The sequence below is a fragment of the Vipera ursinii genome, assembly GCF_947247035.1.
Source record: "Vipera ursinii genome assembly, chromosome: 2".
NCBI classification, from domain to species: Eukaryota; Metazoa; Chordata; class Lepidosauria; order Squamata; family Viperidae; genus Vipera; species Vipera ursinii.
The window spans coordinates 192,244,195-192,261,818 of NC_139513.1; the positions used below are offsets into that span (position 1 = coordinate 192,244,195).

The 17,624-nt window shown below is 42.2% G+C and overlaps 1 protein-coding gene across 1 annotated transcript; it reads right to left on the reverse strand.

Annotated features, from left to right (window-relative positions):
* Positions 1–4,102: 4,102 nt before the first annotated feature.
* GAPDH (glyceraldehyde-3-phosphate dehydrogenase) lies at positions 4,103–10,546 on the reverse strand. The gene is made up of 12 exons (XM_083352832.1): positions 10,355–10,546; positions 9,434–9,479; positions 7,329–7,428; positions 7,054–7,160; positions 6,870–6,960; positions 6,217–6,332; positions 6,010–6,091; positions 5,557–5,708; positions 5,382–5,460; positions 4,885–4,968; positions 4,519–4,616; positions 4,103–4,330 (listed from the first exon to the last, which is right to left on the reverse strand). The coding sequence occupies exons 2-12, from the start codon at positions 9,454–9,456 to the stop codon at positions 4,261–4,263; spliced, it is 1,002 nt and encodes a 333-aa protein (XP_083208958.1). The 5' UTR covers positions 9,457–9,479; positions 10,355–10,546; the 3' UTR covers positions 4,103–4,260.
* Positions 10,547–17,624: the final 7,078 nt, after the last annotated feature.

Below are 17,624 nucleotides of genomic sequence, written 5' to 3' on the forward strand. Positions count from 1 at the left end.
AAGTCAACCCTGAGCCTGTGAGAATCGGTCTGCTGAACTGTGACAGTTGGAAGCCAGCAGAGTTAGCCTGCAGTACTGCATTCTAACCACTGCGCCACCATGTTTCTCCCTCTCCCAGCCAAAACTCACACAGAACTTCACACATTCAACATGCTGCTGCAACATTCTCTGGGTTGGGGAATGCCATTGCTAGAGGCAAACCTGTTTGCAGGCATAAAAGATGTGCCTTTCCCCTATTTACAGGGTGGGGTGCGGTTGAGGATGTATCTGTTTTGCAGAAAGTAAGAAAACTTCCAGGAAGGCTGGATCCATCAGTCTTGCGATCTCTGCCGCCTATTAAAGCACGTTTTATTGTCCTGGAGACCCATCTAGAGGACTCTCAGCTGAAGCTAAAGGAGTTAAAGGAACTCAGTGGAGTTTGTGCTTACATTTCATTAAAAATTGGTAAATGGAGTAGAGACATGCTGGTTTCGTAGGCTTGGAGCACAGTGGTGATACCTTTCCTGTCTCCCAAATGGTCAGCCAGTTATTTCTAGTCAGTTAGTGTAATATCTGTATTCATATACTGCTTTATTATGTCCCTTTTCCAAGGGGGCAGATGCCTCTTACTGCTATTTATGTAACATTTCTTGCATACTTACAGTTCAACACAACTGCGTTTATCTTATAAGCAAGGGCTAAGAGGGGAGGGAAGGGTGATAAGTCATAGAATTTACCATTTTAAGTTATTTGCTCATGGAACTTATTAGGGGTTTAATCTTCAACAAATCATAAGCTAGACAAAATCCAGCTCTCTTACAATAAGGGCTACCATGGCTAAGAAAAAAAGCAAAAAAGCAAAAAAACAAAATGTTAACCTCAATGGTAGTAGGTACATCAGAGTCATGGCTAAAATCATCAGATGTCCTAAAGTACGTTTGGTACTTACATATACAGTATTGCTTTAAAACAGAAATCATAATGGATTGAAGGCTTAACATTATTTGCAATTTATGAACAAGTTGCCTACAGATGTAGGTGATGTATGATTACAAGGAAGATATGATGGATGTTTTCTGCCTTGACTTATTTGTAAAAATAATAAAGGTGGGAATAAATAAAAATATATGATCATTCTCCATTGAAACAAAAAGGTCTTTCTTTAATCATGACACAATTCTTTATTATTAGAAATACGCTAGCAAAAACTCAGAAATACAAACGGAGGAATTGATGGAAATGAGAACTAGCACAGATGGCAAAATTAATTTTCTTAAAAGAAAGATCAACTACATTTATTAGTGACTGGAAACCTCTTATGGACTGAAAAAAATAAAAAAATGTATTGGAGATTTATGGATTTGATGCTTAGAAAGGGGAGATTATGGAAAGAAGGCTATTACATTGTAACCTTGGAGAGAAAGGGTAAAATGTAATATAACTGCTGTTTAAGACCAGAAGTTACTTCATTTTCTTTTTCATTTTTCAGTTATTTCTTTTATCTATCCTTCCCTTTAAAATTTATATTGCTTTTATTCTATTGAATACTTATTTAATAAAAATTATAATGCTTAAAAAAGAACTAGGACTAGGCTGGTCTTCATTGCAACCAATTTCCCTGACTCTGTCAAAGTAGTCTCCACTAAAAGCCATCATTTCTTGGATTTTGCAAAGTAACTTTCCTCCCCACCATGGCTAATTGAAATGAAATCTGACTTAAGATTCTGCCAATTTTCCCCACAATCTTGATCTTCATTGGCTAACAAACAAGTGTTTGACATAAAGCAAATGAATACTTGGCCTTGGCTTAAAAAAGGACCTAAGCTTTGTTACAATAACTTCTTATCTAGGTATCCTAGGCAGAGCATTCCCTACAGCCCATATGCAGCCTGTACATGGGAAAGCTTTTATATTAGCCATGCACCGTATCTTATCTTCCAACTCTTCTGGAAGGATGAAGAGCAAGATTCACTAAACTCGTATCCTTTGCAGGAAATCAAATCAAGAGAATATGTCCTCTTTCACCACATGTATTTAAAATAGTTTCAGTTGAGTTTGGTGTAATGGTTAAAGGCAGCAAGATAAAAACAGAAGATCCAAGTTCCAAGAAAACTGCAGGGTCATGTCCAGGCAGTCACCAGGAATCAACACAACACTGACTCACAGATACCAGGCAGGATGAAAAAAACCCGAAAATTGTTTCCTTTTTTAGCAGAAAAGGCCTCCAAGACAACTAAATTCTGCAATCCATTCTATACTGTCAATTATTTAGACCCTTCCCCCATTTATAACCTAGGTGGGAAAGTGGAGAAGGACTCATGGAATTTAAAATCTAACTTTCTGGATTTTACAATGTCAGCAAACTTCACTGTCACCAAATTATTATTCATGTAAAGTAAAGGTAAAGGTAAAGGTTCCCCCGCACATGCGTGCTAGTCGTTTCCAACTCTAGGGGCCGGTGTTCATCTCCGTTTCAAAGCCGAAGAGCCAGCGCTTGTCCGAGGACATCTCCGTGGTCATGTGGCCGGCATGACTAGACGCCAAAGGCGCACAGAACGCTGTTACCTTCCCACCGGAGTGGTCCCTATTTTTCTACTTGCATTTTTACGTGCTTTCGAACTGCTAGGTTGGCAGAAGCTGGGACGAGTAACAGGCGCTCACTCGGTTACGCCAAACTGCCGACCTTCTGATCGACAAGCTCAGCGTCCTAACCCACTGAGCCACCGCGTCCCTCATATTATTCATGAGTAGGTAACAAATCTTGTATTTTTACTTCCAGACTCCCAATATTAAGGGACTCCAGACTGGCAGGTGATACTTCAGTTTTCTTTGTTCCTCTTCATTGCCACCATCAGGATCATCATACTCAAGATCGCAGATTGTGCAGGCGGTGGGGGAGCCCAACTCACATGAGCTGGTGAGAGGCAGCAGGGAAACCAGCTCAAAGTGTGTTCCTTCTTCCAGAATAGAGGACAGCAGCAGAAAAATTAACTAATCCATGACCAGCAGCGTTGTCCTGTATCTGGGCAGAAAGCGGGGCCAGGTCTACAGCTAAGAAGATCAAGGCCCTTCTCACCACGCATCAATATTGCAGCCCTCCTCTGGCTGCTCATAGGGGCCTCAAAGAGTAAAAAAAAACATTACTTGCACACAATTTTCCTCCACAAAATGTGTCACTCGTGTTTGCATATGAAAATGTATATATCATTAAATCCACTGCTACAGAAAAAGTATAACTGTTCCAGCTTGCCCAATTTCATGTAATAAGAGTAGCATTTGCCAGTGGCGTAGTGTGGGGGGTTCGGGGGGGCCGGCCACACCGGGCGCAACATCTGGGGGGGCACGCTCGCACTCGCAGCTCTCTGCCCCTACCTGGCTCACTCACTCTCTCTCACTGCAGTGTTGGCTGTGCGAATCCGATCCGAGCCGCCGGGTCGCCGCCCACTGTGGAGGGGGGGTGCCAGGCGTGCGGTTAGGGGGCGCAAATTACTTGCCTTGCCCCGGGTGCTGACAACCCACGCTACGCCACTGGAATTTGCATTTCCTAATTCCATCCATTTCTGCAGAAATGGAACAGAATTCATTTGTCATCCCATATATCCTTAGTTTAGTCCACAGTGGTAAGGAAGTTGGGGGGGGGATTGACAAGTGTTTGAGTTACAGATAAGTTTAATAAAACCACCTACTCAATGCATAGCAATCCAGGATTGTGTAAGAAACAATTCTGCACAAGTTTAAACTATTTTTAAACGTTAGCTGAGTTTAAGCATCCAGCAGCCTATTTCCAAAGCGGGAGATCAAAACTATTCATGTAATTTTAGAGGACTTTAGCACAAAAATATTGGGTAAATTTATGCAAGTTGAAAAGCAATGCTTTTTGAAATGGATTCTAGAAGTTATAAAGGCCTGTGCCAAATATATTTCCTAATAAAGCCAAACTCCAGGATTAAAAAAGGGATTCTTCATAAATGTAAAGTAAGGCATTTTCACATGGCAGCTCTTATCCTGGGGCCCGCAAATATGTTGTGGGAGTATTGTAAAATGTGAGCTAGATCTTAAACTTTGGAAAGCCTCCTTTTGCATTTACAACCCCAGTCCCAATATTGCCACACAAGAGAAGAAATTGTTCAAGACAGTGATGATTTTATTAAGAGGGGAGATGTTACTGAAACATTCACGTTTCTTCCAGCCTCTCTACCTCCTCAAGAGGCAGATGGAACAAAGTGCCTCTAACTGCAAAATACAGAGCCAAGTTGTAAGAAAAAGATAACCGTACAGTCTTTACTCCTTAGATGCCATATAAACCATCAGGTCTACCACACGACTGCTGTATCCAAATTCATTATCATACCTAAGAAAGAAAATTTTCTTTTAGTCTTGAGAAAAATAGCAGAAGAAAAAGAGCGGCATGAAGCCATTGCTTGCCATCACATGCTCCCACCTCTGCTATTCTGCAGAATATTAAACATTGCACCTCCATCTCTTCCCAAATCCAATAAGCCAACTAACAGCCATCATCTACCCCTTTCCATCTCTTACCATGAGACCAGCTTGACAAAATGATCATTAAGAGCAATGCCGGCAGCTGCATCAAAGATGGAAGAGTGGGTATCGCCATTGAAATCAGAAGAGACCACCTGTGGGAGAAGAAGTAGATGTTATAATCCACAAAGATAAGCACTGAAGAGTGAAGTCTCAAATTTAAGCCTCCATGTATATTTATGAGCCAAATCAAATGAACCTAGATGGACTGGTTGATTAAACAAAGAAAAAGCATATTTTATGACTACATACAGTCATGTCTATAATACCTAAAAACTATTGTCAGATTTCTAATCACATTACAATTGTTGCAAAATGCTCCAATGGACCCGAGAGTTATTTTTGTATCATCAGAAAATTTACCTGGTCCTCGGTGTATCCCAGAATACCCTTCATTGGGCCTTCAGAAGCTGTCTTTATAACTTTCTTAATATCATCATACTTTGCCTAAGAAAGCAAGTGAGGGAGACAGGAATATTAAATAACTGAATTCTGCACCACTTTCCTATTGTGTAGCAAGCTTATGGTCAATTCATTCTCACCAATATCCAGTACTCAGACAGACAGCCTGGGCAAAAAGCATGTTCAAAATCTTGAGGACAAGTTCCCCACTCCTAACTTAAGTTACAAAGAATTTGATGGCAATAAATTTAGAGCAGCCTTCCCCAATCTAGCAACCCACCCTCCCATAATTGAATTTGAATAAACTCCCCCAAACATAGAAGGACTATCAGATTTGGACTGCCAAAGCATTGGTTAACCATTACATGAGTTTTCTGAATCTCTGCTGATCTAGTTTTTTGAACTCCAATCTTGTACTAGCAGTAAAGCAGGCTCAGAAATACTGTAAGAATACTCACTGGCTTGTCTAAGCGGCATGTTAAGTCCACAACAGAAACATTTGGAGTTGGGACACGGAAAGCCATTCCTGTGAGCTTCCTGTGAACGAAGGAAAAGACTCAGGCTAAGATATAAATAGTCCTTGTTTTGGCCTAGGACTTGGATCAGTTGCACTTTGTGCTCAGGAAGGCTTACCCATTCAAATCAGGAATGACTTTGCCCACAGCCTTGGCTGCACCTGTGGATGCTGGGATGATATTCTGAGCTGCTCCTCTACCATCTCTCCACAGCTTCCCAGAGGGGCCATCCACAGTCTTCTGTGTGGCTGTGATGGCATGAACTGTGGTCTGAAATAGAAGAAGCAAGGTAGACCATTGTTACCACCTGAAGTTGAATATTTGTTCCAAGTACCACAGGAAGCTGTTGCACGCATGATCACCTCTCACATTTAATATTTCACCATTAAGCAACACAATTCTGAATTCTTTTACGTGTTGGAGAAAGAGAGGAACTAGCTAAGGCAGGGGGGCATCATGCGGCAGCCCCATCCACCCCAGCTCTGGCAATGCAAAAAAAGTCACGATACATCATGTCACATCACGTGACGAGTTAGACACCTGTGAGCAAAGGCCTGTGCAATTCACATACCATAAGACCTTCCACAATGCCGTAGTTGTCATGGATGACCTTGGCCAGTGGTGCCAGGCAGTTGGTAGTGCAAGAAGCATTGCTGGGGAAAAAAAAGGAAAGAAGCACTCAATGGATGGACATGGACCATTCTGGAAGATACTCTGCACCCCATGTTAATCTGGCAATAGAGCTTGCTCCCCCCCCCCCGTTTCTCCCTATAGTCACCTGACAACCGTCAAAGATTTTTCATATTTTTCATGATTGACACCCATCACAAACATGGGAGCATCAGCTGATGGGGCAGATATTATAACACGTTTAGCACCGCCCTTCAAGTGAGCCTATAAGGAAAAAGAGTAACATTTTACCTCCTATTGAAAACATACATATAATCCAAGACTGGATAGCAAGCAACAGTCTTAAGAATAATCTAATCACACATTGTTATGCAGATTCTTTTGTCTGGATTTCTCTTTTAACATGATGGAAATGTTTTGAGTGTTTTATTTTATTTATCGAATTTATTTGCCACCCATCTCATGGTTCAGATGGCTAAGCAGATAAATACTTTAAAATAGCCATGTCCAAATGCCAAAAATATTGTTTCACCACAGCGCTCCATCAATGGATCTACTTCCTGCCCAGAAGATGGGGAGTTTTGAGCATAGGTATATAGCACATTAAATTCTAAAAAAAAATAAAATGAAATTCTGTTGTTCAGTTGCAAAGTCATGCCCCACTCTTTACAACCCCGTGGAAATAAAATACAAAACACTTATGAATCCAGATGGCATCCCATTTTCATATCAGGATCAGAACACCTCTCTTTACAGCAGAAATTTGTACAAATGCTCCTTCCTCTTGTAACAGATACTTACGCTGGCTTTCTCTGTGGTGGTGAAAACTCCAGTTGATTCCACAACGTACTGTGCACCAGCCTCACCCCACTTAATGTTTGCAGGATCACGCCTAGCAAGGAGACAGAAGGATCAGCTTAGACTCTGCAGGCAAGAAATAGACTACACAAGTAAGGAAAACCTGAATGGAGGGGATGTTACTCACTCTTGGAAAACAGTGATGGCATGTCCATTAATGACAAGTTTTCCATTATCAGCTTGGACAGTGCCACGGAAGCGGCCATGAGTAGAGTCATACTTAAACATGTACACCTGAAATTAAGACACATAACATTAACTCAATGTAGTTTACTGGGACAAGTTTTTAGAATATTGAAGAGCCGTGTTATTTGTCAATATATGTTTCTATGATCAAGTGTATCTTGTTTTGCCTTAAAAAGCAGACAAACTCAGGCCCTGTGAACAACAGAGGGTTATTACCATGTAGTTGACATCAATGAATGGGTCATTGATGGCGACAATTTCGATCTTAGAACTGCTGAATGCTGCCCTGGTGACCAGACGGCCAATACGGCCAAAACTAAAGGAAGAAAAATATAAAAAACACTGTTATCTCCAGAATGGGTTAAGAGAATTAATTCAGCTCAACATGTACGGAAGAGCAGAAAAGCAGTTTGAGAAAGCATAAAGGACCACCTTTTTGGCTAAGAAAACAAACAGACTGGAGTAACTGCTTAGAATTACCGAGTCAGGTGGTATATATTTAGTGGCAAAATATTAGACAAATAACAATGTCCTGCAGAAATCTGACCCATTAACATATTTGCAGTGACTATGCAAAATAAAGGTGAAATTTGTACTACAAAACACTTAAGATATCTGGTACCTATTTCTGGTTTAATCCCTAAACTTTGATCTAGTTCTGGGCAGAACAAGTTAGACTTTCTGCTTTAACACTGAATATTTATTTGAGCCTCTTGTATTTTAAATGGAGAACATCCTTACAGGGACTATGTAACTGTCTTCGAAATATACAGCTGGAGTTCCATGCTTGATTTGTTCTACTCTTAGCAAATTACAGAATTCAACTGGAGACACTCACCAGGGTTACAGAGCAATCATCTACGAATACCATAATAAAGACTGGTAGGATACAGCTCAGAAAATTTGAGTTTCTTTGCAGAGGTAAGAGGCCAATTAAAAAAGGAGGTGGGCAGGGATGCGACTCTGCCCATTACAGAAACATACTTCAGAGCCTTACAACAGTATGTGGCTTTACAGGATCATGTGACTCCTTTGTATTTGAAACAAAGAGCATCCTTGCCGGAAACTGGATATCTTCCCTTCCCCAAACTTGTGGTCATCCTCCTTCGAAACCCACTTTTTGGAAAGGATTCCCTTCTTAAGTCAGCAATTGCTCTAAAATGTTTGATGAGTGTGTGCGCTTTTAAAAGCTATGACAGATTTTCATGACTATCAAAGGAATAAATGGGAACTGAAGCTTTTACAATTTTACAGCTGTGGAAGGCTGCCTGCCTTGTGGGAAGTCTGTAAGAGTTATCTACCTAGTTAAGAATGCTTCAGGTTTTCTCACCTTTGAAATTCAAGACTAGAGGGTTTTCAGGGAAGACACCCAAAACTCTGCCCAAGAAATCATACATCCTCCCTGTCAACCTCCCAAAATCAGTCCGTTATTTCATTATCAGTCCTTACACTGACCCAGTATTACTTAGGCAGAACTTGAGTTGCACCTGCCCATTTGTTTTTCATAGAGAATGCTACTTGAAACTCCCTCCTTTACACTCCCCATCCTGCTATTGAAAGGTCAAACACTAACTTTAGAGCCTGTCCTCTCAGATAGCTGGAGCTGGAGTTGGGAGTTATCTGATTACAGCTACAAAGAGCAAGAAGGTCACATTCTCAATAGGCCCTTCAGACTGAAAGATATATAATCCTCCCTGCAGACATAATGAGATGCTCTACGTTTGCAGCACCCAAAGAAAGATAGGAGGGGAAAATATGTAGAATTAAAAGCGACAGAGAGCAAGAGGAAGAACTACGGTGGCTTCCTGTTGGGAATGACTAAGCAATTAATGTTCAGGAAAATGAGTCAGCCCGGGGTTTCCTGGACCCATTGTGGCCGCCAGCCTTCTCCATGTGCTTCAACTAGTCCCAGAGCCATGTCAAAATCAAAAGGCCAAAGATGGCAGCCTTAAAACATTTACAGGGTGCCAGCGGGAGTGGGAAAGTGTGCCAAGGAGGACACAAGCAGATTCGGTTTGAAACAGCTGCTGCAAAGGGTGTAGGGGGGGGGGGGAAGGACCAGGATGACTTCTACATGTCCTTGGAGAGGAAAGGAATGCTGGGCTGGAGGCTCCCAAGATCTGCAAAGAGGCTCAGCCTGGACAGCAACATTGGCCATCCCCCCCCCAGCTCCCCCCCCTCTATTGGCCAGAAAGTTACTCAAGCTCTCATGGGAGGGTTGCCCCTCCCCCCGGGCCCGCCCTCCCTCCCTCCCTCCCTGCCTGCCATACTCAGGCGGACGGGTTGCACGTCCGCCCCCTCCTCCTCCTCCTCCGACTCACCCGTTGATACCAACTTTCACCATCTTCGCCGCTGGAAAAACCGTTCCTGAGAAGAAAAAAAAGAAAGAGGACGCAAACTTCATCACCGGTTCCAGAAACTTCAAAACCTCCCACCTCCTCCACCAGATTTTTTTTTTATAAACTATTGCGGAGCAGATTAAACGTTTCTCATCCTTCGCCCAACTTACTTCACACACACCCCCGCCGCCGCCGCCCAAGAAAACTTTTCCTTCGGAGGCGAGAGCCGCGCAAGTCTCACGCCCGGCAGGCAAATTAAGCCTCGCGGAAGGGAAAGAAAAACCCCAGACGGGCTCGGAGTCCAGGGCGGCTTGCGGCGCCTTCCACACCTGCGAGTGTTTCTGGGCGGGCGGGGGGTGGGAGGGGGCAGCTGCCTTTGCGGAAGATTTTTCTCCCCCCTGTGAAGCCTCCTCGAAACTTTTGTTCTCGTCCTGCCGGCTGACGCGAGCCGCAAACGCGCCCCCCCCCCGGTTCCGCGGCTGCCGCTCCCAGCCCACCCAATGCAAGATTCCGCTCCCAAGTTCCGAGTCTCGCCCGGCGCCCATTACAGTCTATATAAGCCAGAGGTCTTCAAACTCGGCCCTTTTATAACTTGTGGACTTCAACTCCCAGAATTCCTCAGCCAGGCATGCTGGCTAAGAAATTCTGGGAGTCGAAGTCCATAAGTCATAAAAGGGCCACGTTTGAAGACCCTTGCAGTATAAGCGCTCCCCGCCGGCCCCCAGCAACGCACAAAGCCGGCTCTGGCGGGGGACGGTGCCCGGCCGGCTCCCCTCGCCACGTTGCTCTTTGCCTGAACCTCTCGAGCGCCGGTTAGCGTCCCCGCCACCGCCAGGCAAAGTCGCAATACTAGGGGCTTTCCTGCCGCCCCCGCCGCCGCCGGCGGTAAAAGCGAGCGCTTACCCAAGAGGTCCTGACCTTACTCAGCTCCGCGGTGCAGTGAGGAGGTGAGAAGGCAGGCCCCTTCGGCTCTGCCCTTTATACAGCCCGGTATGATAATGACGAGGCCCGACCTCCGGGGCCAACACCGAATCAGAGCGCCAGGCGGCGGCGGAGGGGGTGGCTGCACGCAGGCCTTGTGTCGGGAGTGGAGAGCCCCGAGCCCGGCGCCATTTCCCTCCCGACCGCCCTGTTTTGCGCTCGCTTCAGAGAAAGACTCTTTGTTCTCTCCCGCCACAGTTCCTCAGCCTCACTCGGTGGCCTCCCCCAAACCCCTCAAAATGCTTGTTTGGCCTGAATCGCCATGCTAGATTGATCGCTGTGTGGATTTATCAATCAGTTAGTTCGGTTTGGCACCTGTGGCTTTTTGCCATCTCAACAAAGTACTTTGGAATCCAAGTTGATTCCTAACTCTTGTTATGTTTTGCCAGGCTCGGAGGCCGAATCACGTTATCCACCAGTTTCATGCAACGCATTAAGCTGTCGCTTGAGTTTAACTAGTAATTAATGTAACCCACTGTGAGTTAACACAGTATAGTAAGCCAAAACCATTACAGGTCTGTGAATGTGGTTTATGAAAGCTAGCATGAAAGAAATAGCATTCCTTCACGCTCGGCTTGTTCAAAGATATTCAGTGAACCATTGTTGAGAGAATGCTGGAATTAGAAAAAAACATTGTTCATGCAATAATTCCAATCCCTGCATTAGTTACGATTATAAAACAGAACCCACGTATTCAGAAGCAGTTCAATGCAGGAATCAGAAGGTATCTCCCTTGCAATCTACAACACAAAAGATTCTTAGGAATGTCTGACTCTAAATAATTGTAGTAATAATGAGTCATTTTTATGAAACGTGGTGACATGTCTCATTTCCCCACCAAAATGATTTATGAAACAAAACAAGCAATGAAATAAATTATATAGATCAAATATTGTGAATGGATTCTAGCTTGCAATCTAGCAGCCAAATGTTGGAGCTTCTGGCAAAATTGCTGAACCCCAGGAAAATTTAGACTGCTTGAAAGATGCCATTGCACTGGGCATGGATGGTTAAAAACCTTTTTTTTTTAAGGACAATATCTCAAAACACAGAATGACTGAATTCACACAGCCCACATCTAAGCCATAAGCCATTTTTAGAAAAGTGTTCAGGGTAAGTAAATCATATACATTTTGGCTGACCACTTTATACAGTATAAACCTGACTATCGTTTATTGTTCTAGAGCTGAGCATTACGTACAGGAAAATCATGAAGGATTATCAAAGTTCTGGTTCTGTAGTTTCACCAACATAATTTACTTCATTATTGGATCAACCTGCCTTGTAAACCAGCACAATTCTGTAGAAATTACTTTTACTGAGATTAGTAGGAGAAACCACAAAATTACTTCAGCTGCAGCTCTTTTCCTGTTTCTCCACCCAGCCCAAAGAGAAATGTGTGTGCCATAAATTGAAATAGTAACAGAGCCAGAGGTGAAACACAGCCTTCCAAGACGGACCATTAAAAGTTTGAAAGAACTCTTTCCCCCATCCCCCAAAAAGGAATTGCCCTGGTTTTACAAATAATCAAGGCATAATGTGTTGTCAGAGGGCAACTCTTATATCTCCACACTGCATTCAGGACATCTCACGAGAGGAGATATATTTTTAACTGTGCTAAAAATTACTTCTGCACAAAGCACTCTTAAAAAACAGTCCAATGCAGAAGCACTGGGTAAGTGTCCCGTGTAACTGCATAAAGGTTGCATTATTAAGCAAATTAGTGTAACAACTTGTATGGGACCATCTGTTACATTTTGTTTCATTTGTTTCCTCATATGCCTAAGGAACACTCTCAGTCATGAAATGCAAAGTTAGGGGTTTAGAAGCAAATGTGTATTTGAAAGAGCCTTTGGGAGAATAGCTCAACCTACATAAATCCTAGATATATTTATGAGTTGCAGATTAATTCTGGTCATTGCAACCTACTTCTACTCATGTTTATTCAGGACAACCCTCCCTCCCCCAACTAAGGGCTTTTCTTGGTAGTTTTCTGCATTCCTCTGACAAAGACTACTCTGCTCATTGACCCAACAATGTCCCTCCCTTCTCCAGCCTTTTCTCTACTTAAACTCAAGCAGCATGTCTAATAAGGGGAAAAAAACTTGAAGTTCCTCCTAGAGTCCTACTGGAGGAACGTGACAGCGGAAATCCCGCCTTCTCATCACATTGGGCCGCGCAGATCAATTCAGTCTGCAATCTTGCCCCCTTTGCACAATACAATTGCAGTGGGCTACAAAGGCTGTAGATATTGCCTTAGCAGCCTCTGGCAGTCCACAGCCCAAGGAGGTATATTGCTGTGATAGAAATCACATTATGCGGGGATGCAGGCATGTTTTAAGTTAAGCAGGAGTAATTGATAGGAGTATCACTCTAGCAAATCACTAGAAATTATGCCTCAAAGCAAACAAGCAAAATCGAAGCCAAAGTTTCTCCTGGTTATACATTACTTTTTATTATATTTTTATTAAATATTTTTGAGAAAAGGAAAGAAAAATACACATAGTGAATAAACAGGGAATTTAAAAGCACTTGGTGGAGCAGTGGGCTAATGCCTCCTTAAGTAACACCAGCTGCCTGCAATTAGTGCAGGTTCGCATCCCACCAGGCTCAAGGTTGACTCAGCCTTCCATCCTTCTGAGGTAGGTAAAATGAGGACCCAGATTGTTGGAGGCAATAAGCTGACTTTGTAATAATGCCGCTTGGGGGGCCCCTGAAAGCCCTAATAAGCAGGCATATACATAGAATGAAGGCTATTGCTAAGCACATTGATTTGTGCTTGAGATTGTAAGCTGCCCTGAGTCTTCGGAGAAGGGCGGGATATAAATGGGATTAAAAAAATAAAAAATATATATTTCATTAGTTTTAACCAAATATATTTTGAAAACTCCAGGTTGTTAACAAACAATATAGAAATATCTACAGTAATAATTAAAGGTAAAGGTAAAGGTTCCCCCGCACATGCGTGCTAGTCGTTTCCAACTCTAGGGGCCGGTGCTCATCTCCGTTTCAAAGCCGAAGAGCCAGCGCTTGTCCGAGGACGTCTCTGTGTTCATGTGGCCGGCATGACTAGACACCAAAGGCGCACGGAGCGCTGTTACCTTCCCGCTGTAGTGGTCCCTATTTTTCTACTTGCATTTTTTACATGCTTTCGAACTGCTAGGTTGGCAGAAGCTGGGACGAGTAACAGGCGCTCACTCTGCTACGCGGCACTCGGGATTCGACCCGCCAAACTGCCGACCTTCTGATCGACAAGCTCAGCATCCTAACCCACTGAGCCACTGCGTCCCCTTACAGTAATAATTACCACAATATAAATTTAAAATAAGATTTAAAAAGTTACAATAAATTCTAAGCTACTAAAGATTTATTATGATTTAATAAATATTTACTGCAAGAATGTTAATATTTAGGTTAAGAAAAACCCATATTTCATATAGAGTGCAAGGTCATATATAGCGTTGTAAATTCAGTATCAGGTTTACTTTTGAAATATAAAATTGTTTTGGAGACTGAGTGGTACTTCCACCACTTTGTTTGCTATTATTCAGATCAAGTTGTATGCATGGAGTATCCTGGAAGCAGTTGTCATATGCAACACTAGTTTGAAATATTTTGTGGGGCTATAAAGTTTAGTCATATTTAATTTAAAAAATGGTGATAAATTTCTGATATGAAATGTGCACGACTAAAGGGGTTTGCAGATTAAAGATAGGAGAAACTAAGTCTCCATCTCTGTAACCCATATATGATCTGTTTGGGCCATATTATAACTTTGATCTCAAAATGGTACTTAGCAGTTCTCAGGGGTGGGGTGGGGGAATCAAATGTGATTCATCTCCAACTGGACTATTTACTTACCCTCTGGATACTTGGATAAATGTCTGCACTGCAGATCAGATGTCATCTTAACTGTATAAGGATTAAGTTATTTGATGCTTATTGAGACCAATGAGCATTGACAAAATGTGAAATGGTACATTTTAGACTTGGGACCTTTAAGATACACAGAGATAATGTTGTTCAGTGTTTATATATTTTGTGTGGATGCAGTGATGCCTATGTTAATAGATCTGAACCATATATAACCCCTCTTTAAAGACTAAAAGAGTACTTCACTTGAAAATAATCATGCAGTAATGATTTTGCTCAGTATTGTCATTTGATAATTCTAAATCATCAAATTTATCATTAAAAATAGATCAAACCTGATAGCAAGAATTAAGGCCTTCATTTTTAAAATTTCCAGCCGCATATTATCCAGTTAATTTCTTACTTATGTGCTTATACGGGATATATAGGATTCTGAGCAATAGGTGGATAAGATTAAAGGTCTTTTAAAAAAATATTATTTGAATAGTTTAGCCATAATAATGCTTGTGCTACATGGAAAATGGAGAGAAAATAACTGAGGAGCTGCTGAGTAGAGGCAGGTGGAGGGTAGATTCCAAGGGATTCTGAAGAAAGCTTATCTGGCTCAGGAGGTAAGTTGATTCCTATCACCCAACCAGTATTCCCTGTATTACAGAACAACCAAGAACCTAAGTTTAGCCCTGGCTGAGTTTATAACCTTTATCAAAAGGTCAAACAGCTAGTTTATGATTTAATGCTCACAAAATGCAAAGAGCTTGGTGGTCCCTATTACCATAATCTGCATAGGATCATTTCCTGCATTGGAAATGTCTAAATGACCAAGGACACAACTTGTCTCCAGTCTATGTACAGGTGAAACTCGAAAAATTAGAATATCGTGCAAAAGTTCATTTATTTCAGTAATGCAACTTAAAAGGGGAAACTAATATATGAGACAGACTCATTACATGCAAAGCAAGATAGTTCAAGCCGTGATTTGTCATAATTGTGATGATTATGGCGTACAGCTCATGAAAACCCCAAATCCACAATCTCAGAAAATTAGAATATTACATGCAATCAATAAAACAAGGAGTGTACATAGAACAATATCGGACCTCTGAAAAGTATAAGCGTGCATATGTACTCAGTACTTGGTTTTGCAGCAATTACTGCCTCAATGCGGCGTGGCATGGAAGCTATCAGCCTGTGGCACTGCTGAGGTGTTATGGAAGACCAGGATGCTTCAATAGCGGCCCTCAGCTCTTCTGCATTGTTCGGTCTCATGTCTCTCATCTTTCTCTTGGCAATGCCCCATAGATTTTCTATGGGGTTCAGGTCAGGCGAGTTTGCTGGCCAATCAAGCACAGTAATCCCACGGTCATTGAACCAGGTTTTGGTGCTTTTGGCAGTGTGGGCAGGTGCCAAGTCCTGCTGGAAAATGAAGTCAGCATCCCCATAAAACTCGTCTGTGGAAGGAAGCATGAAGTGCTCCAAAATCTCCTGGTAGACGGCTGCGTTGACCCTGGACTTAATGAAGCACAGTGGACCAACACCAGCAGATGACATGGCTCCCCAAATCGACACAGACTGTGGAAACTTCACACTGGACTTCAAGCATTTTGCAGTGTGTGCCTCTCCATTCTTCCTCCAGACTCTGGGTCCTTGGTTTCCAAATGAGATGCAAAAGTTGCTCTCATCAGAAAAGAGGACTTTGGACCACTGAGCAACAGACCAGGTCTGTTTTTCTTTAGCCCAGGTAAGACACTTCTGACGTTGTTTGTTGTTCAGGAGCGGCTTGACGAGGAATATGACATTTGAAGCCCATGTCCAGGATCCGTCTGTGTGTGGTGGCTCTTGATGCACTGACTCCAGCCTCAGTCCACTCCTTGTGAAAGTCCCCAACACTTTTGAATGGCCTTTTCCTGACGATCCTCTCCAGGCTGCGGTCATCCCTGCTGCTTGTGCACCTTTTTCTTCCACACTTTTCCCTTCCACATAACTTTCTATTAATGTGCTTTGATACAGCACTTTGGGACCATCCAACTTCTTTTGCAATTACCTTTTGTGGCTTTCCCTCCTTAAGGAGGGTGTCAATGATGGTTTTCTGCACAACTGTCAGGTCAGCAGTCTTCCCCATGATTGTGATTCCTACTGAACCAGACTGAAAGACCATTTAAAGGCTCAGGAACCCTTTGCAGGTGTTATGGCTTAATTAGCTGATTAGAGTGGGACACTTTGAGCCTAGAATATTGCACCTTTTCACAATATTCTAATTTTCTGAGATTGTGGATTTGGGGTTTTCATGAGCTGTACGCCATAATCATCACAATTATGACAAATCACGGCTTGAACTATCTTGCTTTGCATGTAATGAGTCTATCTCATATATTAGTTTCCCCTTTGAAGTAGCATTACTGAAATAAATGAACTTTTGCACGATATTCAAATTTTTCGAGTTTCACCTATATATGTACTGTGTGGCCTATCAAGGGATTTTCCTCAAAAGGGGACCCAAGGAACTTTTTTAGATTGCATTCAGCCTCCTACAATAGAAAGGGCATGAAGAATTCACTTTGAGGCTTTGGGAGCATTTACACAATCACTGCATTTTGTTTGATGAGCAAACAGTTGCCAGCGAGGACTCTGTGCAGGGGCAGAGGACAACTAACAGGGGAACATCAAATGTTAGTATTCCATTGTTTATGCTGTCACTAGCATTAGAAAACTAACTTATATTTTTGTGATAGAACTACCAGGAAGTGAATACACTGAAGGGCACAAAAATAAAGGGCAAAATCTCCTTTGGGTTGAATTTCAGCTATTGATGAAGAATATTATTTATTTATTTATTTATTTAATTAAATTTTTATACTGCCCTTCTCCCGAAGGACTCAGGGCAGTGAACAGGGCATATCTTAAAACTACAAAAATACAAAAGTTAAAAAAGAATTAAATTATTGCCCACAATAAAAACAATAAAAAATATATATAAATATTAAACCCTAAGTATTTTCCCATCATGTAAAGAAGCTTTAGACAGAATCAAATGATTGGTCAGTTCATTGATCACTGCATCCTAAGTGACCTGAATGACAGACAGAGGCTTTCCCTAGGACTTTGGCAGATTTCCCTAGGCTTGGCATATGCCGCTTAGAGTCTGCAATTTTACATGATCAAATTGAATGAATAAACACTTTTCTGGCTTGAAAGATAAATATAAACAATTTATCTTACAGCGCAAATGTGTTTGCTTGTTTGTTTCTTTGCTTAAAACATTTACATAGCCATCCATCTTCAAGCAATTCTGGGCGGCTCCCAATCAAGAGTTAAAACAGCA

Coding starts and splice junctions, on each gene's coding strand:
- GAPDH (XM_083352832.1), bottom strand. CDS start 9,456: ATGGTGAAAGTTGGTATCAACGG. Junction 7,429..9,433: donor GTGAAAGTTGGTATCAACGG/GTGAGTCGGAGG, acceptor TTCTTCCTTTAG/TTTTGGCCGTATTGGCCGTC. Junction 4,331..4,518: donor TTTGTCAAGCTGGTCTCATG/GTAAGAGATGGA, acceptor TTTCTTTCTTAG/GTATGATAATGAATTTGGAT.